Source organism: Strongylocentrotus purpuratus, unplaced genomic scaffold (assembly GCF_000002235.5).
Source record: "Strongylocentrotus purpuratus isolate Spur 01 unplaced genomic scaffold, Spur_5.0 spur5_contig_867, whole genome shotgun sequence".
Taxonomy (NCBI): Eukaryota; Metazoa; Echinodermata; class Echinoidea; order Camarodonta; family Strongylocentrotidae; genus Strongylocentrotus; species Strongylocentrotus purpuratus.
Window position 1 is genome coordinate 889,179 of NW_022145576.1, and position 25,520 is coordinate 914,698.

The window sequence follows — 25,520 nt, forward strand, 5'->3', positions numbered from 1 at the left end:
ATAAAGTACGACCATTCGGTACAATGGTCTGAAAATCAAGACTATTACTTATTGGCTCTATTGCTCCTAAGTCGATTTGACAATTAATAGTCGTTATTTTCCCACTTGAAGACTTTTTCAAGCCCCACTTTCTTTAGGGAAGTTCTAAATTAGTATTATCTATCAAATGCCGTAGGTATTTAACCTTTTCATTTTTTTGGCCTGCAAATGGGACATAGTACCTTTAAGTAAAAAAAAACTTAAGTTGCATCTCTAGGATAAAGGAGATTGTTCTTATGACTTACTAAAGATTCGATCAATGTATTTCAAGAAATAATTTCCCAAAAGACATAACAAGAAGGAAAGAGCTTTATGCGAATTATAACTTAGTGTGCGAATAATCTGATGTATTACACTAGATGTGTCGTGGTCGTATGGACACGTCATCAGACTGTCGATCACAAGGTCCGCGGTTCGAGTCCCGCCGCGGCACTAATATCCTTTAGCAAGACATTGATCTACATTCGCCACACTCGACCCAAAAGATGTAAGTGGGTACCTGGTAGGAATTAACTCCTTGAAATGCTAGAGCGCCTTAATGGCAGCTGTGCTAAAGCCAGGTTAATAATTTATCTCTGTGCCTCACAATAGCTTACTAGATCGATGGCGCATACTAAATGCTGTATTATTACACTCTCACCAAATTCAGTATCAATCCGTCTAGTCGATGGCTCATCAAGTAACGAAGGTCGAGTTGAAGTCAATTACAACGGACAATGGGGAACCGTCTGTGATGATCTCTGGGACGACACCGATGCAGCAGTCGTGTGTCAAATTCTTGGTCTAGGTGAGAGCGGGAGTGCCCTTGGGAGTGCTGCCTTTGGACAAGGTAGTGGAGACATCATTCTGGACAATGTTGAGTGTGTCGGAACTGAAACGGATCTCTTCTCGTGTCCTAGTAACGGACCACTCAGTCACAACTGCGGGCATGGAGAAGACGCAGGAGTGCAATGCATCAGCACACCATCCGGTGAGTGTTGTCATTTGAAAGCCTAAAAGGTATCTTTTTGTTTGACAACTTGACAGTATTGGGAAATGTATATACTCCATTGCCTTTGACTGAAAAAAAAGAAGGTAAGACTGATGGCAAAATGCCAATGCTACGCTTTAGAAAAGAAACGGTTGCTTCTTTAATATGATACACTGACACAAATATTTAAAAAAGATTGCGATCAACATCAATGAGAATGAGTTTAGGAACGGCAGCATACCCTTTGGTGAGTTTTATTATTTGCAAGGCAAAACGACATCTATTTCAAGTGTAACTTGTTAGATGTTAAGTCAAAAGAACTCAAGTTGCATCTGTAGGATAAAGGAGATTGTTTTTCATGACTTACTAAAGGTTCGATCAAATATTTCAAGAAATAATTTCCCAAAAGACTAAACAAAAAGGAAAGAGCTGATGCAAATTATAACTTGGTGTGCAAATAATCTGATGTATTATACTAGAGGTGTCGCGGTCGTATGGACACGTCACCAGACTGTCGATCACAAGGTTCGCTGTTCGATTCCCGCCACTGCACTAATATCCTTTGGCAAGACATTGATCTACATTCGCCATAATCGACCCAGAAGATGTCAGTGGGTACCTGGTAGGAATTAACTCCTTGAAATGCTAGAGCACCTTAATGGCAGCTGTGCTAAAGCCAGGTTAATAATTTATCTCTGTGCCTCAGAATAGCTTACTAGATCGATGGCCTATAATAAATGCTGTATTACTACACTCTCGCCAAATTCAGTATCAATCCGTCTAGTCGATGGCTCATCAAGTAACGAAGGTCGAGTTGAAGTCAATTACAACGGACAATGGGGAACCGTCTGTGATGATCTGTGGGACGACACCGATGCAGCAGTCGTGTGTCAAATTCTTGGTCTAGGTGAGAGCGGGAGTGCCCTTAGTAATGCTGCCTTTGGACAAGGGAGTGGAGACATCATTTTGGACAATGTTGAGTGTGTCGGAACTGAAACGGATCTTTTCTCGTGTCCTAATAACGGACCACTCATTCACAACTGCGGGCATGGTGAAGACGCAGGAGTGCAATGCAGCAGCACATCATCCGGTGAGTGTTGTCATTTGAAAGCCTAAAAGTTATCTGTTTGTTTGATAACTTGACAATATTTGGAAATTTATATACTCCATTACCTTTGACTAAAATAATGAAGGTAAGACTGATGGCAAATTGTCAATGCTACAGTTTAGATCGTAAACGCTAACTTCTTTAATATGATACACTGACACAAATATTAAAAAAAAGATTGCAATCAACATCAATGAGAATGAGTTTAGGAAGGGCAGCATACCCTTTGGTGAGTTTTATTATTTGCAAGGCAAAACGACATCTATTTCAACTGTAACTTGTTAGATGATAAGTCAAAAGAACTCAAGTTGCATCTCTAGGATAAAGGAGATTGTTCTTATGACTTACTAAAGGTTCGATCAAAGTATTTCAAGAAATAATTTCCCAAAAGATTAAACAAAAAGGAAAGAGCTTTATGCAAATTATAACTTGGTGTGCAAATAATCTGATGTATTATACTAGAGGTGTCGCGGTCGTATGGACACGTCACCAGACTGTCGATCACAAGGTTCGCTGTTCGATTCCCGCCACTGCACTAATATCCTTTGGCAAGACATTGATCTACATTCGCCATAATCGACCCAGAAGATGTCAGTGGGTACCTGGTAGGAATTAACTCCTTGAAATGCTAGAGCACCTTAATGGCAGCTGTGCTAAAGCCAGGTTAATAATTTATCTCTGTGCCTCAGAATAGCTTACTAGATCGATGGCCTATAATAAATGCTGTATTACTACACTCTCGCCAAATTCAGTATCAATCCGTCTAGTCGATGGCTCATCAAGTAACGAAGGTCGAGTTGAAGTCAATTACAACGGACAATGGGGAACCGTCTGTGATGATCTGTGGGACGACACCGATGCGGCAGTGGTGTGTCAAATTCTTGGTCTAGGTGATACTGGGAGTGCCCTTAGTAATGCTGCCTTTGGACAAGGGAGTGGAGACATCATTCTGGACAATGTTCAGTGTGTCGGAACTGAAACGGATCTTTTCTCGTGTCCTAATAACGGACCACTCATTCACAACTGCGGGCATGGTGAAGACGCAGGAGTGCAATGCAGCAGCACACCATCCGGTGAGTGTTGTCTTTTGAAAGCCTAAAAGATATATTTTTGTTTGATATCTTGACAATATTTATAAAAATGTACATACTCAACCAGCTTTGACTAAAAAAGTGAAGGTAAGACTGATGGTTAATTGTCAATGTTACGGTTTATATCGTAAACAGTTGCTTCTTTAATTTGATATACTTACATAAATATTTAAAAAGCATTGCGATCAACACCAATGGGAATAGGTTTAGGAGCGGCAGCACACCATCTGGTGATTTAAGTCATCTAAAAGCCAAAATGGTATCATTCCTGTTATAACTTATAAGCTTTTTATTCAAAAGATTTTAAGTTACGTTTCTAAGATGAACGAGATTTTTCTGATGACTTAATGAGGGTACGGTCAAGTTATTCCAAAAACTAATTTCTCAAAACACTTCAAAAGGAAAGAGATATACTAGGCAGAGAATCAAACTTGGTGTGCGAATGTTTTTATGTATTACTCTTTTGTCAGCCTTGACAGCATCAATACGTCTTGTCGATGGCTCATCAAGTAACGAAGGTCGAGTCGAAGTCAATTACAACGGACAATGGGGAACCGTCTGTGATGATCTCTGGGACGACACCGATGCAGCAGTCGTGTGTCAAATTCTTGGTCTAGGTGAGACCGGGAGTGCCCTTAGTAATGCTGCCTTTGGACAAGGTAGTGGAGACATCATTCTGGACAATGTTCAGTGTGTCGGAACTGAAACGGATCTCTTCTCGTGTCCTAGTAACGGACCACTCAGTCACAACTGCGGGCACGGTGAAGACGCTGGGGTACGATGCAACAGCACATCATCCGGTACAGTGTGTAGGTGTTGTTATTTGAAAGTCTTAAGCGTTAACCTTTTCATATTTTGTTCAATACCGTTTGAACAGACTTACATTGCCTAATTGTGTGTTGATTGTATATCCTGGTTTGTGTATATTACAATGTGACGTCTTGTGATGAGATCATCTGCTTTAATAATGGAACCTGCCAAATGCAACCCACTGGTCCAATCTGTTTATGTAGACCTGGATTCTTTGGAGACGAGTGTGAACATTGTAAGTAAGGCAGTATGATTATTAAAATGAAAGAAAGGGAACGCAATATTGATATTATCTATTTGGAGTTTGGTATGATTAAGTCTTTTTTCAATTTGGTATGCATTTGTCTCTCACTTCGAGCTTTCTCGGACCATTGTTCTTTACAAGTATTATTTAACATTTGTTTTAGAAACATGTTGCAAATAAATCTGGTAGATGATAAGAAGCGAAATTTTATCGGTGGTGACATGAGATGTTTTTGACAATACTCTATTCGTAATGATTTTTACGCTTATGGAATTATTTTTTAAGAGCGATGCGAATAAAACTTGTTGATATTTTCAATATCAATTGACATTCATTTTACCTTTACATTAAAAATTTGCTTAAAACTTGCAGATATTTTTTTTCCTACCCCATTAGCCAAATTACTAATTAATGAAATTAACCTATTTTCGTGATTATTTCTAAATAAAAGTAGTGACATTCTTTCATATATTTTATATTAATATGAAAACAATTGCTTTAGCTAGACGCTTTTTTATATAGCAAGTCCATGCATCAGGAAGTTTGTTGATTACTCTTAACTCTTGTAATCATTCGATTGTATCTGTCATCGTTCAGTTTAGTTTTTTTAATGTCATGTTTTCTCCATTTTAGCTCGAAATCCTTGTTCCAACTCCTTTTGTCATAATGGTGGTAGCTGTATTGCTCCAGCAGACCTTCCGATGTGTATTTGCCAGCTTGGATTTAGTGGGGAGTTCTGTCAGGAACGTGAGTTCTCTTTAACATTGATAATCCATCGCAAAACTTTAAGTGGTCACAATTTTAGTGTGTGATCGATATCATTTCATTTTATATTCATTGGAGGATCAAACAGTAACCTTCATCCGTACAACTATGGAAATCGAAATTGGAAAAATTCTTACAAATTAAGTATTGACAGTATTGATACTTAGTATAGGTAGTAATTGTAATCATGCTGTGTCTTATAGAACTAAGATTTATTGATCATGAATATTATATGTTACATTCCATACCACTGTCTTGCGTCGTGTTATGAGGATGGTAAGAAAAACAAATCTATATTAAGCATTTTCAGGCGTGCACGTAAGCCTACATTGTTAAAAGACGAAGCTACAAACATTCCTTGTGCAGATGTGTAATTAAAACTACCACATACACCTTGCATGTAATTAAAGCTACTTCAATAGGTTCAATCAGTTTTATCGATGGCTCATCAAGTACACCATTTGGTAAAATTTGCCATTTTAAATGCAAAACGATTTCCCCCCCCCCCCAGTATAACTTATAAGCTTTTAAGTCTACATATTTCAAGTTGCTTCTCTAGGGTATAGACAAGATTGTTCTTATGACTTACTATGGGTTAGGTCAAGGTACTTCGAGAAATGTTTAAGGGGCTTAATTTTCGAGTGCTTTTAATACATCCACAGGGGCGCCCAAATGCATGACAATTTTCAAAATTTCTCAAAACTTTGCATTACCTTTAAGCAGGCACGTAGCCACGGGGGGGGGGGGGGGCACGTGCCCCCCCTAAAATTTCCAAGATCGGTTGAACTTTTTTAGACCCCTTTTTTTTACCTCGATCGATTACATGTAGGTGCCCCCCCCCAAACATCGAACTCTGGCTACGTGCCTGCCTTTAAGTCAAAGAATTTCAAGTTGCTTCTCAATATTGTTATTGTGACTTAATTAGGGTTAGGTCAAGGTATTTCAAGAACAATTTTCGCAAAATAATTCAAAAAAGAGTTATATGCAGAATATAAAACTTGGTGTGCCAGTGATTTGATGTACTACTCTTTTGCCAACTTTAGCATCAATCCGTCTAGTCGATGGCTCATCAAATAACGAAGGTCGAGTTGAAGTCAATTACAACGGACAATGGGGCACCGTATGTGATGATCTCTGGGACGACACCGATGCTACAGTCGTGTGTCAAATTCTTGGTCTAGGTGAGACTGGGAGTGCCCTTGGAAGTGCTGCCTTTGGACAAGGTAGTGGAGACATCATTCTGGACAATGTTGAGTGTGTCGGAACTGAAACGGATCTCTTCTCGTGTCCTAGTAACGGACCACTCAGTCACAACTGCGGGCATGGTGAAGACGCAGGAGTGCAATGCAGCAGCACACCATCAGGTGAGTGTTGTCATTTGAAAGCCTTAACGATTTCTTTCTGTTTTATTACTTAACAATACTAGGTTATTTGTATATTTCATTACCTGTGAATGAAAAAAAGAAAGTAAAACCGACGGCAAAGGGTCAATAAACAGGTTTAGAACGTAAATAGTTGCTTCTTTAATATGACACATCGACAGGAATATTCTAACAAATATTGCGATCAATACCATTCAGAATGGGTTTAGGAGCAGCAGCACACCATCTGGTGAGTTTCGTTATTTGAAAGCCAATATGGTATCAATTTCTGTTTTAACTTATAAGCTTATAATTCAAAAGATTTCAAGTTACGTTTCTAGGATTAACAAGATTGTTCTTATGACTTAATGAAGCATATGTCAAGATATTCAAAACAATAAGTTCTGAGAACACTTTAAAATGAAAGAGATATAGGCAAAATATTAAACTTGGTGTGTAAATGATTTAATATACTACTATTTTGCCAACCCACTCAGCATCACTCCGTCTAGTCGATGGCTCATCAAGTAACGAAGGTCGAGTTGAAGTCAATTACAACGGACAATGGGGAACCGTCTGTGATGATCTCTGGGACGACACCGATGCAGCAGTCGTGTGTCAAATTCTTGGTCTAGGTGAGAGCGGGAGTGCCCTTGGAAGTGCTGCCTTTGGACCAGGTAGTGGAGACATCATTCTGGACAATGTTGAGTGTGTCGGAACTGAAACGGATCTCTTCTCGTGTCCTAGTAACGGACCACTCAGTCACAACTGCGGGCATGGTGAAGACGCAGGAGTGCAATGCAGCGGCACACCATCCGGTGAGTGCTGTCTTTTGAAAGCCTAAAAGATATATTTTTGTTTGATATCTTGACAATATTTATAAAAATGTACATACTCAACCAGCTTTGACTAAAAAAATGAAGGTAAGACTGATGGCAAATTATCAATGCTACGATTTATATCGTAAACAGTTGCTTCTTTAATATGATACTCTGACACATATATTAAAAAAAGATTGCAAACCACATCAATGAGAATGAGTTTAGGAACGGCGGCATACCATTTGGTGAGTTACATCAGTTATAAAGCAATACGAAACCTATTTCAAGTGTAATTTGTTAGCTTTTGAGTCAAAGAACTCAAGTTGCAGATCTAGGATAGAGGAGATTGTTCTTATGACTGACTAAACTTTCGATCAAATAGTTTCATGCAAAATATATAACGTGCGGATGATCGAGTAGATACGTCAGCGGACTGTCGATCACAAGGTCCGCGGTTCGAGTCCCGCCACGGCACTAATGTCCTTTGGCAAGACATTGATCTACATTCGCCCCACTCAACCCAGATTATGTACATGGGTTCCTGGCAGGAATTAACTCCTTGAAATGCTAGAGCGCCTTAATGGCAGCTGTGCTAAAGCCAGGGTAATAATCTCCCTCTGTGCCTCAGAATAGTTTTCTAGATCGATAGCGCATAATAAATGCTGTATTATTACACTCTCGCCAAATTCAGTATCAATCCGTCTAGTCGATGGCTCATCAAGTAACGAAGGTCGAGTTGAAGTCAATTACAACGGACAATGGGGAACCGTCTGTGATGATTTCTGGGACGACACCGATGCGGCAGTGGTGTGTCAAATTCTTGGTCTAGGTGAGAGCGGGAGTGCCCTTGGGAGTGCTGCATTTGGAGAAGGGAGTGGAGACATCATTCTGGACGACGTTCAGTGTGTTGGAACTGAAACGGATCTTTTTTCGTGTCCTAATAACGGACCACTCAATCACAACTGCGGGCATGGTGAAGACGCAGGAGTGCAATGCATCAGCACATCATCGGGTGAGTTTTGTCACTTGAAAGCCTAAACAATTCTTCTGCCTGATACCTTTAAATTATTGGGTAATCTATACATATAATTACCTTTGACTAAAAAGTGACGGCAGAACTAACGGCAAAGGGTCAATGCCAAGGATCAGAGCGTTAACAGTTCCTTCTTTAATATAGTACACTGACAGAATTCTTTACAATAGATTGCGATCAAAATCAATACGAATGGATAAGGGAGCGACAGCACACTATCTGCTGAGTTTTGTCATTTAAAAGGCGAAACAAAATCTATTTCTAGTGTAACTTGTCAGCCTTTAAGAAAGGGAAATCTTTTTAATGTAACTTTGAGGCTTTCAAGTCTGAAGATTTCAAGTTGCTTCTCTAGGATGTACACAATTGTTCTGATGACTTATTCAGGGTGATGTCAAAGTATTTCAAGCAATAATTCTGCAAAAAAATTAAAAAGACAGAGCTATAGGCAGAACTATGAAATTTGGTGTGCAACTAATTTGATGTTTTACACTCTCGCAACGTTTAGGTGCAATCCGTCTTGTCGATGGCTCATCAAGTAACGAAGGTCGAGTCGAAGTCAATTACAACGGACAATGGGGAACCGTCTGTGATGATCTGTGGGACGACACCGATGCTACAGTTGTGTGTCAAATTCTGGGTCTAGGTGAGACTGGGAGTGCCCTTGGGAGTGCTGCATTTGGAGAAGGTAGTGGAGACATCATTCTGGACAATGTGCAGTGTGTCGGAACTGAAACGGATCTCTTCTCGTGTCCTAGTAACGGACCACTCAGTCACAACTGCGGGCATGGAGAAGACGCAGGAGTGCAATGCAGCAGCACACCATCAGGTGAGTGTTGTCATTTGATAGCCTAAAAGGTATCTTTTTGTTTGATAACTTGACAATATTGGGAAATGTATATACTCCATTACCTTTGACTGAAAATAACGAAGGTGAGCCTGCTTGCAAAATGCCAATTCTACGCTTTAGATAATAAACGGTTGCTTCTTTAACATGATACACATACACAAATATCTAAAGAAGATCGCGATCAACATCAATGAAAATAAGTTTAAGAGCAGCAGTAAACCATTTGGTGAGTTTCGTTATTTGCAAGGCAAAACGACATCTATTTCAACTTGTTAGATGTTAAGTCAAAATAACTCAAGTTGCATATCTAGGATAAAGGAGATTGTTCTTATACCTTAGTAAAGATTCGATCAAAGTATTTCAAGAAATAATTTCCCAAAAGACTTAACAAAAAGAAAAGAAAAGAGCTTAATGCGAATTATAACTTGGTGTGCGAATAATCTTAGGTATTACGCCAGAGGTGTCGTGGTCGTATGGACACGTCACCAGACGTTCGATCACAAGATCCGCAGTTCGAGTCCCGCCGCGGCACTAATATCCTTTAGCAAGACATTGATCTACATTCGCCACACTCGACCCTAAAGATGTAAGTGGGTACCTGGTAGGAATTAACTCCTTGAAATGCTAGAGCTCCTTAATGGCAGCTGTGCTAAAGCCAGGGTAATAATTTCTCTCTGTGCCTCATAATAGTTTACTAGATCGATGGCGCATAATAAATGCTGTATTATTACACTCTCGCCAAATTCAGTATCAATCCGTCTAGTCGATGGCTCATCAAGTAACGAAGGTCGAGTTGAAGTCAATTACAACGGACAATGGGGAACCGTCTGTGATGATTTCTGGGACGACACCGATGCGGCAGTGGTGTGTCAAATTCTTGGTCTAGGTGAGAGCGGGAGTGCCCTTGGGAGTGCTGCATTTGGAGAAGGGAGTGGAGACATCATTCTGGACGACGTTCAGTGTGTTGGAACTGAAACGGATCTTTTTTCGTGTCCTAATAACGGACCACTCAATCACAACTGCGGGCATCGTGAAGACGCAGGAGTGCAATGCATCAGCACACCATCTGGTGAGTTTTGTCACTTGAAAGCCTAAACAATTCTTCTGCCTGATACCTTTAAATTATTGGGTAATCTATACATATAATTACCTTTGACTAAAAAGTGACGGCAGAACTAACGGCAAAGGGTCAATGCCAAGGATCAGAGCGTTAACAGTTCCTTCTTTAATATAGTACACTGACAGAATTCTTTACAATAGATTGCGGTCAAAATCAATACGAATGGATAAGGGAGCGGCAGCACACTATCTGCTGAGTTTTGTCATTTAAAAGGAGAAACAAAATCTATTTCTAGTGTAATTTGTCAGCTTTAAGGGAACGGCAATCTTTTTAGTGTAACTTTGAGGCTTTCAAGTCTGAAGATCTCAAGTTGCTTCTCTAGGATGTACACAATTGTTCTGATGACTTATTGAGGGTGATGTCAAAGTATTTCAAGCAATAATTCTGCAATTTAAAAAAAAAAAGACAGAGCTATAGGCAGAACTATGAAAGTTGGTGTGCAACTAATTTGATGTTTTACACTCTCGCAACGTTTAGGTGCAATCCGTCTTGTCGATGGCTCATCAAGTAACGAAGGCCGAGTCGAAATCAATTACAACGGACAATGGGGAACCGTCTGTGATGATCTGTGGGACGACACCGATGCGGCAGTGGTGTGTCAAATTCTTGGTCTAGGTGAGACTGGGAGTGCCCTTGGTAGTGCTGCATTTGGAGAAGGTAGTGGAGACATCATTCTGGACAATGTTCAGTGTGTCGGAACTGAAACGGATCTTTTCTCGTGTCCTAGTAACGGACCACTCAGTCACAACTGTGTGCACGCTGAAGACGCAGGAGTGCAATGCATCAGCACATCATCTGGTGAGTCTTGTTATTTGGAAGCCTTAAACAATATATTTTTGTTTGATACCCTTACATCCTTAGGTAATTTTGTTTTTCATTACTTTTGACTGAAAAATGAAGGCAGGACTGATGACAAAGCGTCAATGATACAAGTTCAGATCGTGACAATTGCTTCTTTAATATGATATACAAATAGAAATATTAAAAATAGATTGCGATCAACATCAATGAGAATGGATTAGGGAGCGGCAGCACACCATCTTGTGAGTTTTGTCTTTTGAATGGCGCAATGAAGTCTATTTCTAGCGTAACTTGTTAGCTTAGAACTCAAAAGAATTCAAATTACGTCTCTTGAATAATCGAGATTGTTCTCGTAATTTACTGAGGGTTAGGTTAAGGCATATCAAGAAACAATTTCCCGAAAACCTTTTGAAAGGAAAGAGCTACATTCAGAATATAAAAATTGATGTGCCAATCATTTGATGTATAACTCTTTTTCCAAATTCAGCATCAATCCGTCTTGTCGATGGCTCATCAAGTATCGAAGGTCGAGTTGAAGTCAATTACAACGGACAATGGGGAACCGTCTGTGATGATTACTGGGACGACACCGATGCTACAGTCGTGTGTCAAATTCTAGGTCTAGGTGAGAGTGGGAGTGCCCTTGGGAGTGCTGCTTTTGGACAAGGTAGTGGAGACATCATTCTGGACAATGTTCAGTGTGTCGGAACTGAAACGGATCTCTTCTCGTGTCCTAGTAACGCACCACTCAGTCACAACTGTGTGCACGCTGAAGACGCAGGAGTGCAATGCATCAGCACATCATCTGGTGAGTCTTGTTATTTGGAAGCCTTAAACAATATATTTTTGTTTGATACCCTTACATCCTTAGGTAATTTTGTTTTTCATTACTTTTCACTAAGAAATACAGGCAGGACTGGAGATAAAGCGTAAATGCTAATGTATAGACCGTGACAGCTGCTTCTTTAATATTTTACACTGAAAGAAACATTAAAAAAGATTGCAATCAAAATCAATAAGAATGGATAAGGGAGCGGCAGCACACTATCTGCTGAGTTTTGTCATTTAAAAGGCGAAACAAAATCTATTTCTAGTGTAAATTGTCAGCTTTAAGGGAACGGCAATCTTTTTAGTGTAACTTTGAGGCTTTCAAGTCTGAAGATCTCAAGTTGCTTCTCTAGGATGTACACAATTGTTCTGATGATTTATTGAGGGTGATGTCAAAGTATTTCAAGCAATAATTCTGCAAAAAAATTAAAAAGACAGAGCTATAGGCAGAACTATGAAAGTTGGTGTGTTGATGTTTTACACTCTCGCAACGTTTAGGTGCAATCCGTCTTGTCGATGGCTCATCAAGTAACGAAGGTCGAGTTGAAGTCAATTACAACGGACAATGGGGAACCGTCTGTGATGATCTCTGGGACGACACCGATGCGGCAGTGGTGTGTCAAATTCTTGGTCTAGGTGAGAGCGGGAGTGCCCTTGGTAGTGCTGCATTTGGACCTGGTAGTGGAGACATCATTCTTGACAATGTTCAGTGTGTCGGAACTGAAACGGATCTCTTCTCGTGTCCTAGTAACGGACCACTCAGTCACAACTGCGGGCATAGTGAAGACGCAGGAGTGCAATGCACCAGCACACCATCCGGTGAGTGTTGTCATTTAAAAGCCTTAAAGGCATCTTTTTGTTTGATAACTTGACAATATTAGGAAATGTATATACTCCATTACCTTTCACTGAAAAAAAGGATAAAACTGATGGAAAAATCCAAAGCTACGCTTTAGATAATAAACGGTTGCTTCTTTAACATGATACACATGCACAAATATCTAAACAAGTTCGCGATCAACATCAATGAAAATAAGTTTAGGAGCGGCAGTAAACCATTAAATTGGTGAGTTTCGTTATTTGCAAGGCAAAACGACATCTATTTCAACTTGTTAGATGTTAAGTAAAAATAACTCAAGTTGCATCTCTGGGATAAAAAAGATTGTTCTTATGAATTACTAAAGGTTCGATCAAAGTATTTCAAGAAATAATTTCCCCATAGACTTAACGAAAAGGAGAGAGCTTTTAAAATGCGAATTAAAACTTGGTGTGCGAATAATCTGATGTATTACACTAGAGGTGTCGTGGTCGTATGGACACGTCACCAGACTGTCGATCACACACAAGGTCCGCGGTTCGAGTCCCGCTGCGGCACTAATATCCTTTAGCAAGACATTGATCTACATTCGCCACACTCGACCAAGAAGATGTAAGTGGGGACCTGGTAGGAATTAACTCCTTGAAATGCTATAGCGCCTTAATGGCAGCTGTGCTAAAGCCAGGGTAATAATTTCTCTCTGTGCCTCAGAATAGTTTACGAGATCGATGTCGCATAATAAATGCTGTATTGTTACACTCTCGCCAAATTCAGTATCAATCCGTCTAGTCGATGGCTCATCAAGTAACGAAGGACGAGTCGAAGTCAATTACAACGGACGATGGGGAACCGTCTGTGATGATCTCTGGGACGACACCGATGCAGCAGTGGTGTGTCAAATTCTTGGTCTAGGTGAGAGCGGGAGTGCCCTTGGTAGTGCTGCATTTGGAGAAGGTAGTGGAGACATCATTCTGGACAATGTTGAGTGTGTCGGAACTGAAACGGATCTTTTCTCGTGTCCTAGTAACGAACCACTCAGTCACAACTGCATACATGGAGAAGACGCAGGAGTGCAGTGCAGCAGCACACCATCCAGTGAGTGTTGTCATTTGAATGCCTAAAAGATATATTTTTGTTCGATATCTTGACAATATTTATAAAAATTTACATACTCCACTACCTTTGACTGAAAAAGTGAAGGTAAGACTGATGTTTAATTGTCAATGTTACGGTTTATATCGTAACAGTTGCTTCTTTAATATGATATACTTACATAAATATTTAAAAAGCATTGCGATCAACACCAATGAGAATGGGTTTAGAAGCGGCAGCACACCATTTGGTGATTTAAGTAATCTTAAAGCCAAAATGGTATCATTTTCTGTTATAACTTATAAGCTTTTTATTCAAAAGATTTCAAGTTACGTTTCTAAGATGAACGATAATTTTCTGATGACTTAATGAGGGTAAGGTCAAGTTATTCCAAAAACTAATTTCTCAAAACACTTCAAAAGGGAATATATATACTAGGTAGAGAATCAAACTTGGTGTGCGAATGTTTTTATGTATTACTCTTTTGTCAGCCTTGACGGCATCAATACGTCTTGTCGATGGCTCATCAAGTAGCGAAGGTCGAGTTGAAGTCAATTACAACGGACAATGGGGAACCGTCTGTGATGATCTGTGGGACGACACCGATGCGGCAGTGGTGTGTCAAATTCTTGGTCTAGGTGAGAGCGGGAGTGCCCTTGGTAGTGCTGCCTTTGGACAAGGGAGTGGAGACATCATTCTTGACAATGTTGAGTGTACCGGAACTGAAACGAACCTCTTCTCGTGTCCTAGTAACGCACCACTCAGTCACAACTGTGTGCACGCTGAAGACGCAGGAGTGCAATGCATCAGCACATCATCTGGTGAGTCTTGTCATTTGAAAGCCTTAAACAATATCTTTTTGTTTGATACCCTCACATCCTTAGGTCATTTTGTTTTTCATTACTTTTTACTAAAAAAATGAAGGTTAAAGACTGATGGCAAAATGCCAATGCTACGCTTTAGATAATAAACGGTTGCTTCTTTAACATGATACACATACACAAATATCTAAACAAGTTCGCGATCAACATCAATGAAAATAAGTTTAGGAACGGCAGTAAACCATTAAATTGGTGAGTTTCGATATTTGCAAGGCAAACGACATCTATTTCAAGTGTAACTTGATAGCTGTTAAGTCAACAAAACTTAAGTTGCATCTCTAGGATAAAGAAGATTGTTCTTATGACTTACTAAAGGTCCGATCAATGTATTTCAAGAAATAATTTCCCAAAAGACTTAACAAAAAGGAAGGAGCTTTATGGGAATTATAACTTGGTGTGCGAATAATCTGATGTATTACACTAGAGGTGTCGTGGTCGTATGGACACGTCACCAGACTGTCGATCACACACAAGGTCCGCGGTTCGAGTCCCGCCGCGGCACTAATATCCTTTAGCAAGATATTGATCTACATTCGCCACACTCGACCCAGAAGATGTAAGTGGGTACCTGGTAGGAATTAACTCCTTGAAATGCTAGAGCTCCTTAACAGCAGCTGTGCTAAAGCCAGGGTAATAATTTCTCTCTGTGCCTCAGAATAGTTTACTAGATCGATGGCGCATAATAAATGCTGTATTATTACACTCTCGCCATATTCAGTATCAATCCGTCTAGTCGATGGCTCATCAAGTAACGAAGGTCGAGTTGAAGTCAATTACAACGGACAATGGGGAACCGTCTGTGATGATTTCTGGGACGACACCGATGCGGCAGTGGTGTGTCAAATTCTTGGTCTAGGTGAGAGCGGGAGTGCCCTTGGGAGTGCTGCATTTGGACAAGGGATTGGAGACATCATTCTTGACGACGTTCAGTGTGTTGGAACTGAAACGGATCTCTTCTCGTGTCCTAATAACGGACCACTCAGTCACAACTGCGGGCATGGTGAAGACGCAGGAGTGCGATGCATCAGCACATCATCTGGTGAGTTCTGTGATTTGAAAGCCTTAAACAATATCTTTTTGTTTGATACCCTCACATCCTTAGGTAATTTTGTTTTTCATTACTTTTTACTAAGAAATACAGGCAGGACTGGAGATAAAGGGTAAATGCTAATATATAGACCGTGACAGCTGCTTCTTTAATATTTTACACTGAAAGAAACATTAAAAAAGATTGCAATCAAAATCAATAAGAATGGATAAGGGAGCGGCAGCACACTATCTGCTGAGTTTTGTCATTTAAAAGGCGAAACAAAATCTATTTCTAGTGTAACTTGTCAGCCTTTAAGAAAGGGAAATCTTTTTAGTGTAACTTTGAGGCTTTCAAGTCTGAATATTTCAAGTTGCTTCTCTAGGATGTACACAATTGTTCTGATGATTTATTGAGGGTGATGTCAAAGTATTTCAAGCAATAATTCTGCAAAAAAATTAAAAAGACAGAGCTATAGGCAGAACTATGAAAGTTGGTGTGCAACTAATTTGATGTTTTACACTCTCGCAACGTTAGGTGCAATCCGTCTTGTCGATGGCTCATCAAGTAACGAAGGCCGAGTCGAAATCAATTACAACGGACAATGGGGAACCGTCTGTGATGATCAATGGGACGACACCGATGCTAGAGTTGTGTGTCAAATTCTTGGTATAGGTGAGACTGCGAGTGCCCTTGGTAGTGCTGCATTTGGAGAAGGTAGTGGAGACATCATTCTTGACAATGTTCAGTGTACCGGAACTGAATCGAACCTCTTCTCGTGTCCTAGTAACGGACCACTCAGTCACAACTGTGTGCACGCTGAAGATGCAGGAGTTCAATGCGGCAGCACATCATCTGGTGAGTCTTGTCATTTGAAAGCCTTAAACAATATCTTTTAGTTTGATACCTTCAAATTATTAGGTTATTTGTTTATTTCATTACCTTTGACTGGCAAATAAAGGCAGGACTAATGACACTGGGTCAATGATGAGGTTTAGAGCGTGACTGTTGATTCTTTAATATGATACACCGTCATAAATATAATAAATAGGCTGCGATCGACGCTGAAGACGCAGGAGTGCGATGCAGCAGCACATCATCTGGTGAGTTCTGTGATTTGAAAGCTAAAACGATATTTTTTGGTTTGATAGCTTATTAAGTCATTATTCTTAAGATGTTAAGTGATGTATCTCTAGGATGAACGATTTTGCTCATATGGATTATTGAGTTAAAGGTCAAGTTATTTCCAGAAACAATAACAAAGTAAAGAGCTAAGCAGAAAATAAAATTGATTTGAATTTTTTTTTTTGAGAACCATTGCTGGAGGAAACGAACATGTCGATTCTTCGCCTTGATTTTGATTCATGTTCCTAACAAAATTAACAAAACATAATACATTTAAAAACATTCAATAAATAATTAATCCTGAATCATAGTTCTTAACAACAAGAAATAATGTCCTGCAAACCAATAAATACGGAAATGAAAAGTGAACATTTATCTAAAAAAATAGGCTTGTTTAATGTAGGTTCACTGAATTAAACTAATAAAGTATAGGGACGGAAGAACAAAAAAACAGAATAAACATACGCTGGACTGAAACAAAAACAGAAATGAAACGAAATAAAACATTTTACAGTTAAAAGTGGAAGAGAGAAAAATAGAGGAGGTGGGGGAATATTAGAGATAGATAGATAGGTGGGTAGATGGAAAGATAGATTTTTTATACTGTGGAGAAAATGACACCAAAGTGCATTCCTGAGACCATAGAAAGTTTTGGGTCCTGTACATTTTTTTTTATAGCAAGTATGGTTCTCATTTTTGGAAGTCGATAGTAGCCCACTACACTGAAGGGGTACCTGTGTAATTCGGTATTTTTCCCTAAATATTGTTAAAAGAACTTCTGGTAACTCATTTTTCCTGGCCGAAATAATAAAAAATCCCAAAAGTATAAGAAAACAAATCACGAATCTTTAAAATTTTGTACAAGAGTGGATCTGTATGTGCTAAATTACTTATAATACATTTGGCATTTTTGTGAAGAAGTTTTGTCCAATAACGAGTCTGCACAGTTGCCTAGGCTAGAATGTCATAATTCAAATATGAACAAGTCTAGATTAGAGTACAAATTCAATATTTGTGACGGAAAAACATTAACTATTCAACTTTGTTAAGTTTATGAATAATTCTGGAAATTATTTTTGCACAAATTATGAATATGTTATAGCGCTTACAGACTTCGGTGGTAGGCGCTTGATAAGCACCGTTTCTATCATCTATTTTTATTATGTGGTTTCCACGATAACCTCTCATCCAATATTATTCCTAAGAATTGTATAGTAGAAACCCTTTCCATAAAAGTGTTATCAAGAATAATTTCTCCAAGTGTATTTTCTTTTATATTACTAAAAAGCATTTATTTATTTTTTAGCAAATTAAGTGAAAATTTGTTAATCCTGACCCAATTTGTTAAAGCTTAATTTCAAAATCAATTGTTGTGAGTAAAAGTTCAGGATCTTCATATGAAAAGAAATATTAGAGTCGTCTGCTAAGAGAATAAAAGACAAAGGATTTGATGACCTGTCGAAATCAGTAAATTATATAATAAACAATAGCGGGCCTAGATTTAAGACCTGAGGTACATCGCAGTCAATGGATTTATTACCTGAGTAAGCACTATCAATTACTAAATATTAGTTAGAGAGTTTGTAAAGAAGGATATCATGTTTTTTTCGTATCGAAAGCCTTAGAGAGAGATCTCGGAACACCCCTACCGTATGGTCGAATTCATTCTTCCCCAAGTGATTATGAAGCTTGTCTTGTTTAATGTTTGTGTTATTTTGTTATCATAGCGACATAATGGGCTTAATAAGGTAGATATGTATTATTAATATTTACTTTTTTTCTCTTCTTAGACAACTCCAGTGGCTATCCGTTTGGTAAGTTAATCATGCCATGAGATTGCACTGGTTATATCATCAACATAGATGACACGTACACGAAATTTGCATTAAAATTGGGAAAGAAAAGCAAATGAGTTAGCTAAACCAGCTTCCCTGAAAACACATAATGTGTTCATAACGTTAGCAAACCGGACGTTCAAAATGTTATAGCAAGGTCTTTATTTGCGTCATATTGACACGTTGTGTTCTTTGGCATACACACCTAGCATGCAACTGCACCTTTTTGCAAAGTGGTAACACTTGATAGCTCCATTTTGAAACATTTTGATATTCCTACTCACTAAATTGATCTTTCTGTTAAGCGGAGAAAGTGATTTATTTGGATAATTTATTAAAAGACATTCAGCCATTCACATTCAACTAGTCAGAAGATCGATGTTTATATTTATTTAATTCCTCGTTATCGTGTAACCAAATTTGACAATTTTGTTATCCGACAGTTTTTGTTATGTCGCTTAGAAATGCTCGATAATATACAAAGTGGCTTAGTCAAGTGATTATCAAACTTTTCTTGTATATTTTTGATTAATCATCTTAGTATGCCAAATTAATGGCCTGAATACAATATATATTCATACAAAAAATCTCTCCCGCTTTTTTCTAACAGGTTACAACAGTGAATCTTCATACCATTATGCATTATTAAACGGTAAGTTAATTATGGCACGATATTGCACGGATGATTTCAACCATATTTAAGACAAACGCACGAGATTTTCATTGAAATTTGTAAAGAAAAATACATAAAAATAAATTGAACCACCTTCCTTGAAGAAATGTATATATATTTACACAAACAAAATTAACACACATGTGTGTGCCGTTGGAACATCAATGGAACATGCTACTATGTTAATTAATATAAATTAATATTAACAGTGCATGTGCTTGAAAACCAGACTTCGAATCGTATCAGATATTAATTGAAGGGAGAAAATTAAGTGTTCGAACATAACAAAAAAAATCACGATTTGTAGATAGGCATGTCAATAATGATGATGGTCTGCGATTTCCAAACTGTAGTGAATCCCCTTGCTAAAGATTGGGAACCACTTAAGCAAGTTCATAGCTTGTGGTACAACTCCTGTATTAATAGACATATTAAAAATGTGAACTAAGGGGTAAACAATATATGGTGCATGTTTTCTATAAACAATTGACTAATTTCGTCATAACCAGAAATCTGCTTTATTTTCATTCCATTGATAACATAAATAGCTTCCACCTCAATAACCATAGTGAAGTATAAAGATTTCGGATTTGAAGCATAGAGAAATCAGTAAAGTGACTATCTGTGGCGGGAATTTTGCTGGCAAGATTTTGGCCTATTCCTGAAAAGACCCCCCCCCCCCCATATTGCAACTTCTTGAGGATCTTCAATAATCTGATCAATGGTTTTGATTTGTTTATATTTTAAAAATTGAAGTATTTCCATTGGTAACATTGGTTATGACTTGCATATTTATACTGTCATTTCTATAGAAATTGAATCGCTGATAATAGCAAGATTGTTTCTATACCTATAACTATGTTATTATCGTTCGGCAAATTAACTAACCGTCAGTTCGTGACAGCTGTTTCTTCAATATCAAACACTGACAGAAATATTAAAGTAGATTGCGATCAAAATCAATGAGAAGGGATTGGGGAGCGGCAGCACACCATCTGGTGAGTTTTGCCATTTCAAATGCGAAACGGCATCCTTTTTAGTGTAACTTTGAGGCATTTAAGTCTAAAGATTGCAAGTTGCTTATCTAGAATATACAAAATTGTTCTGATAACTTATTGAGGGTAAGGTCAAAGTATTACAAGCAATAATTTAGCAAAACAATTCAAAAGACAGAGCTATAGGCAGAACTTTGAAAGTTGGTGTGCGAATAATGTGATGTTTTACAGTCTCGCAAACTTTAGGTGCAATCCGTCTTGTCGATGGGTCATCAGGTAACGAAGGTCGAGTCGAAATCGAATACAACGGACAATGGGGAACCGTCTGTGATGATCTCTGGGACGACACCGATGCGACAGTGGTGTGTCAAATTCTTGGTCTAGGTGAGAGCGGGAGTGCCCTTAGAAATGCTGCCTTTGGACAAGGGAGTGGAGACATCATTCTTGACGACGTACAGTGTGTCGGAACTGAAACGGATCTCTTCTCGTGTCCTAGTAACGGACCACTCAGTCACAACTGCGTGCATGCTGAAGACGCAGGAGTGCGATGCATCAGCACATCATCCGGTGAGTTATGTGATTTGAAAGCCAAAACGATATATTTTGGTTTGATTACTTATTAAGTCATTATTCTTAAGATTTCAAGTGATGTATCTCTAGGATGAACGATTTGGCTCATATGGATTATTGAGTTAAATTGATTAGAAATTGATTATTTTCAGAACCATTGCTGGAGGAAACGAACTTGTCGATTCTTCGCCTTTATTTTAATTCTGTTCCATGCAAAATTAACAAAACATAAAATATTTAAAAACAAAATATCTTAATGTAATAGGGAAATATTTAATCCTGAATCATAGCTTCCTCCTCAATAACCATAGTGAAGTATAAAGATATCGGATTTGAAGCACAGAGAAATCAGTAAAGTGACTATATGTGGCGGGAATTTTGCTGGCAAGATTTTGGCCTATTTCTGAAAAGACCCCCCCCCCCAATATTGCAACATTATATTGCAATATAGCAATAATCTGATCATTGGCTTTGATTTGTTTATATTTTAAAAATTGAAGTATTTCCATTGGTAACATTGGTTATGACTTGCACAGTATTTATACTGTCATTTCTATAGAAATTGAATCGCTGATAATAGCAAGATTGTTTCTATACCTATAACTATGTTATTATCGTTCGGCAAATTAACTTCAACAAATACTGCTTCAATAAAATAAACATACAAAGAAAATCTGGCCTCAACATAATATACTCGAAATTTTAAGATATGAATAAAGTGACTCCACCTCCTATCCTTCCAACTAGGTAAAATGTGATATGGTCATTTCCGGGCATTTAACACAACAACTGCAGTGCATTCTCAGTAAACAAAGTATCTAAAAAACCAATGGCAGAAAATCTGCGTTTCAAATCGGATAATTAAAATCTTAAATCCTTCTTGTCATTTGATCTCATTTCTCGGGTACCAACCTCAGAATCAATCCGTCTTGTCGGTGGCCAATCAATTAACGAAGGTCGAGTCGAAGTGCGTTACGATGGACAATGGGGAACCGTCTGTGATGATCTCTGGGACGACGCCGATGCTGCAGTGGTGTGTCGAGCTCTTGGATTTGGTGATACAGCAGCTGCCATCGGCCAAGCGATGTTTGGGGAAGGTACTAATAAAATTGTCCTAGACAATGTAGAGTGTCTTGGAAACGAAGCCGATCTCTTCGCTTGTCCCAGCAATGGTCCACTCATCCACGACTGTCGGCACTACGAGGACGCGGGTGTCCTCTGTTACGTTTAGGGTAATTCTTCTTTGTAATGATGTCTGTATATGTATACCCTTTCCCCGACAATTATCAAAATAACTCGAAAAATCGATGAGCTTGCCTAAATCGAATGAAAACTTAGTTGTTCTTTACAACATTTTGGTACGTTTTTTATTAATTGATAATTTATAGTGCTTCATGAAGACGTGATGACGTAATTCTATCCGTAAAGTTTTAACAGTCATCATCGTAACAGTACTCGTTGTTTGAATTTTAGTGCCACAGCACTGGCGTCTTTTGGCAAGACATTAATACAATCTTAATGCAATAGTGGCAGTCATGCTAAAGCCGGGGGGGGGGGGGGGTATTCATTGCGGAGTGCCAGGAGTGTCAAGTCTGACACCAATGACCGCTATAGAAGAACCCACTATTATAAACATTATAATCAATCTTCGATCGTGATTTTTTTTCCCATGAATCCTAAACGCGGTTCTTATTAAAATTACAAATTGTGCAATACGTTTGGGTAGCAGGAAATATCTTAACCAATATGCCGAGGTAAATTTAAGGTGCATAGATAATAATGAAAGTGATTAATTTATGCATTATATATTTGAATCTATCTCTTTTTCCAGACGGTGCTGATGTATCGTGATACATATTGCGTGCTATGGTGGTGTGTCGATTTTACAACTCACTTTTGATGGTGATTTTTTTCAACGTATACCTTTTTTTATACACTTCATCAATGGATATGGATCTCTTCTATTTTCTGTCTTCACAAAACTTGTCATCAGTGACAAATGACCGGTTTTTTGTATAAGCTAGCGAAATCCTTGCTTCTGATTGGTTATTACCAGATTTGTCACTAATATTTGTCATTTGTCATAAAAAAAAGGCTTTGTGAAACGGTTCCCAGGTATTTTATGGGTTGTTAATTTTCGATTTTAATGTCTCGCATATTGTTTTGTTTTTCTAATCCATTACAGCAATGGTAGTAGGCTTTCAATTTTTTGGGGAAAATGAAAAGCAGAAGAGAATTTCAAGTAGTTGGAGATAGTTACTTATATGGTTATTCATTGTGGCAAGCCACTGTTAGCGAGGGTGACTTTATTGAGTTCTGTAGTTATATTCAACACTGATGTAGTAGCAATTCTAGAGGCTGGGGGATCAAACCCCAACATTTCTTTAAGAACCCCCCCCCCCCACCCCCATTTCCCTGAAATATGTCAATTTACAAAGAGCATATACTATACAATTATAAAAGTATACTCTAATGCGCTTTCAATACCATATTATTCACCGGCTGTAGCTGAACTGCCATGATAAGGGGATAAACAGTTAAAGGAATTACTTTTAATTCACCTAGGTTGAGAGTGGCAAATGTAGATTAATGTTGAGGGACTCAAACCACGAACCAACTGATCAACAGTCCGACGGCACCTCTATTATACAGGACATCTCTTTCGTAAGTGAATATAAGCGAGACAAATGTAGACAATGAAGGCAGGACCCCCAAGCCCGCGGACCCCCAAGCCCACGGACCCAAACTTCTCTAAACCTACCCTTTTAGAACTGCGCCTGCATCAGTTATCGTACACGAAAGGCCGAGTAGAATTGTCCCAGTGCAATGACGGAGTATGGCGATGCTTTTTAGTTTCTGTCCATATAATTTTCTCAAAGATTTAGTCTTAAAAAAGTATTTGCTATCCTTAAAATTTAATCAATGATGGGTAGGATCTTACGCAGCTTGAGCACAGCACGGGATCGAGTGATCACGCTTCTGCATCTCTGGAAGGCTCTTTCGCACCGCCCAACGTCACTCCGCGAAATCACAAACTCACGAGCGGTCGCGTATAATACATACCCTTTAATCATGAAAAAACGTCCTTGTAAGTCCTTGTAAAAAAACAAACTCTTTAACCTCTACATTCGATGATATTGGTTAGCTTTGTATTTGAGTGGTGAAGTCGGTAAAAGTGATAAATACAAAGACTGGTATATGTGTGAATGCAAAACAAATTTCTTCAAAGGGTTCTGCGCGAACGCTTGTGTGTTCCCGGAATAATCTACGACGGTGCGATAGAACTACACAGGGACGCAAAAAAGCGATCACTCAATACTGTGCTTTGCTCAATGACCGCAGAGCAATAGAAGATTGGCCTTTTTCTCGTTTGTTAAAATGTTTCAAACTGTATTTACAAAAACCAACACAATTTGAATGACCCCGAATAACCTCATCGTATTATTATAAATAAATATGGCGTTGTAATCGTGGTATTTCATTTCGTACCTCTTTGACAAACCCACAAAAATTACTTTTAATTATCTGGAAATGTCGAATTTTTAAGAATCTGTTTTCCTTTGTATTTTGTTGTCTTTAAATGCTTTGATTCATTCATGTTTACATTTCCAAATTGTAATAGCATTTAAGTAATTCTAATCATACCAACGAAATAATGTACTCGCAGATTTACCGTTTATCATTAAATATTACAGCTGGAAAGAAAGTTAAAAGATGAACTTCGACAAGTTATTACGATTTAATAGGACACAAGTGTACGTAATTCATATCAAAAAGTGACTTGCAGATGTCAAAGTCTCTATGTTAAACATCTTTTCGTAAATGAAAACAAACGTATTTTTATGGTCCTTAAATTTCTTTTCAATGCGTTGCACCTTTGGACTTGTAATACTTCCCAACATCTTGGTCATGTTCTAAACTACGAAATTGATAACTTTTTTGATGATTCCATGTAAAAGAATATTTATGGTGTATTCGGGAATAAAATCTGTCACTTGCATGTAATTACAGAAGTGATTATAACTGTCTCATTCTTATATGTGTTAGCTTATTATCATTTAATGTTAGATCATGATACTAATTTATCTCATATTGCATCTGAAATATGATCCAAGGACATATATACCCCCATGAATATGACCCCCGGACAACAAACTATGAGGACGGTAGCTCCTGGACAACTATTCCCAGTCGATTGCCCCACAATGTTACCCAAACTAGTTTTCTGAGGATACTCTCCCAGGAAGTAGTTGTTGTAGGGGGTAGTTGTCCGAGTGGTTATTGTCCAGCATGGTTGTAAATCGTCTGGGCGGACTCGTCTTGAGTCCCAATAGGTCCAGGAAATGAAAAACCCTTTTATTATATGAAAGAAAACTAATTTGAAATTGTTAGCCATGATCGGTATTTGGCAATTGATGCCTATCACAAATTACTAAATTAGTCATGTGACTGAAATGTTTCCTTTAAAGGAAGCCTCCATCCAACATGTCCAATTAGAGATAGGGAAACGTACGTGAGAGAGAGGGGGGAGAGCGTGACTAACTTGATCATGTGACTGAAATGTTTCCTTTAAAGGGGGCCTCCATCAAACATGTCCAATTAGAGATAGGGAAACGTACGTGAGAGAGTGAGAGCGAGAGAGAGGAGAGAGTGACTAACTTGGTCAT

The 25,520-nt window shown here is 38.5% G+C and overlaps 1 protein-coding gene across 12 annotated transcripts in view; it reads left to right on the forward strand.

The window, feature by feature from the left end:
* The window catches only part of LOC105437691 (deleted in malignant brain tumors 1 protein), a 34,664-nt gene extending 11,821 nt beyond the window's left edge, over window positions 1-22,843 (forward strand). Inside the window, exons 9-30 of one of the 12 annotated variants that reach the window (XM_030975157.1) lie at window positions 689-1,009; window positions 1,779-2,099; window positions 2,870-3,190; window positions 3,679-4,017; window positions 4,896-5,009; window positions 6,071-6,391; window positions 6,886-7,206; window positions 7,901-8,221; window positions 8,748-9,068; window positions 9,838-10,158; window positions 10,687-11,007; window positions 11,498-11,818; window positions 12,337-12,657; window positions 13,430-13,750; window positions 14,239-14,568; window positions 15,347-15,667; window positions 16,193-16,513; window positions 18,571-18,594; window positions 19,226-19,267; window positions 20,515-20,850; window positions 21,771-22,085; window positions 22,685-22,843. In XM_030975157.1, coding sequence (XP_030831017.1) covers window positions 689-1,009; window positions 1,779-2,099; window positions 2,870-3,190; window positions 3,679-4,017; window positions 4,896-5,009; window positions 6,071-6,391; window positions 6,886-7,206; window positions 7,901-8,221; window positions 8,748-9,068; window positions 9,838-10,158; window positions 10,687-11,007; window positions 11,498-11,818; window positions 12,337-12,657; window positions 13,430-13,750; window positions 14,239-14,568; window positions 15,347-15,667; window positions 16,193-16,513; window positions 18,571-18,594; window positions 19,226-19,267; window positions 20,515-20,850; window positions 21,771-22,084 — 5,993 coding nt within the window. In that variant the 3' untranslated portion in view covers window position 22,085; window positions 22,685-22,843. The remainder of the gene's footprint in view (window positions 1-688; window positions 1,010-1,778; window positions 2,100-2,869; window positions 3,191-3,678; window positions 4,018-4,895; window positions 5,010-6,070; window positions 6,392-6,885; window positions 7,207-7,900; window positions 8,222-8,747; window positions 9,069-9,837; window positions 10,159-10,686; window positions 11,008-11,497; window positions 11,819-12,336; window positions 12,658-13,429; window positions 13,751-14,238; window positions 14,569-15,346; window positions 15,668-16,192; window positions 16,514-18,570; window positions 18,595-19,225; window positions 19,268-20,514; window positions 20,851-21,770; window positions 22,086-22,684) is intronic. The other 11 variants (XM_030975163.1, XM_030975169.1, XM_030975212.1 and 8 more) reach the window with 11 other exon arrangements.
* Window positions 22,844-25,520: the final 2,677 nt, after the last annotated feature.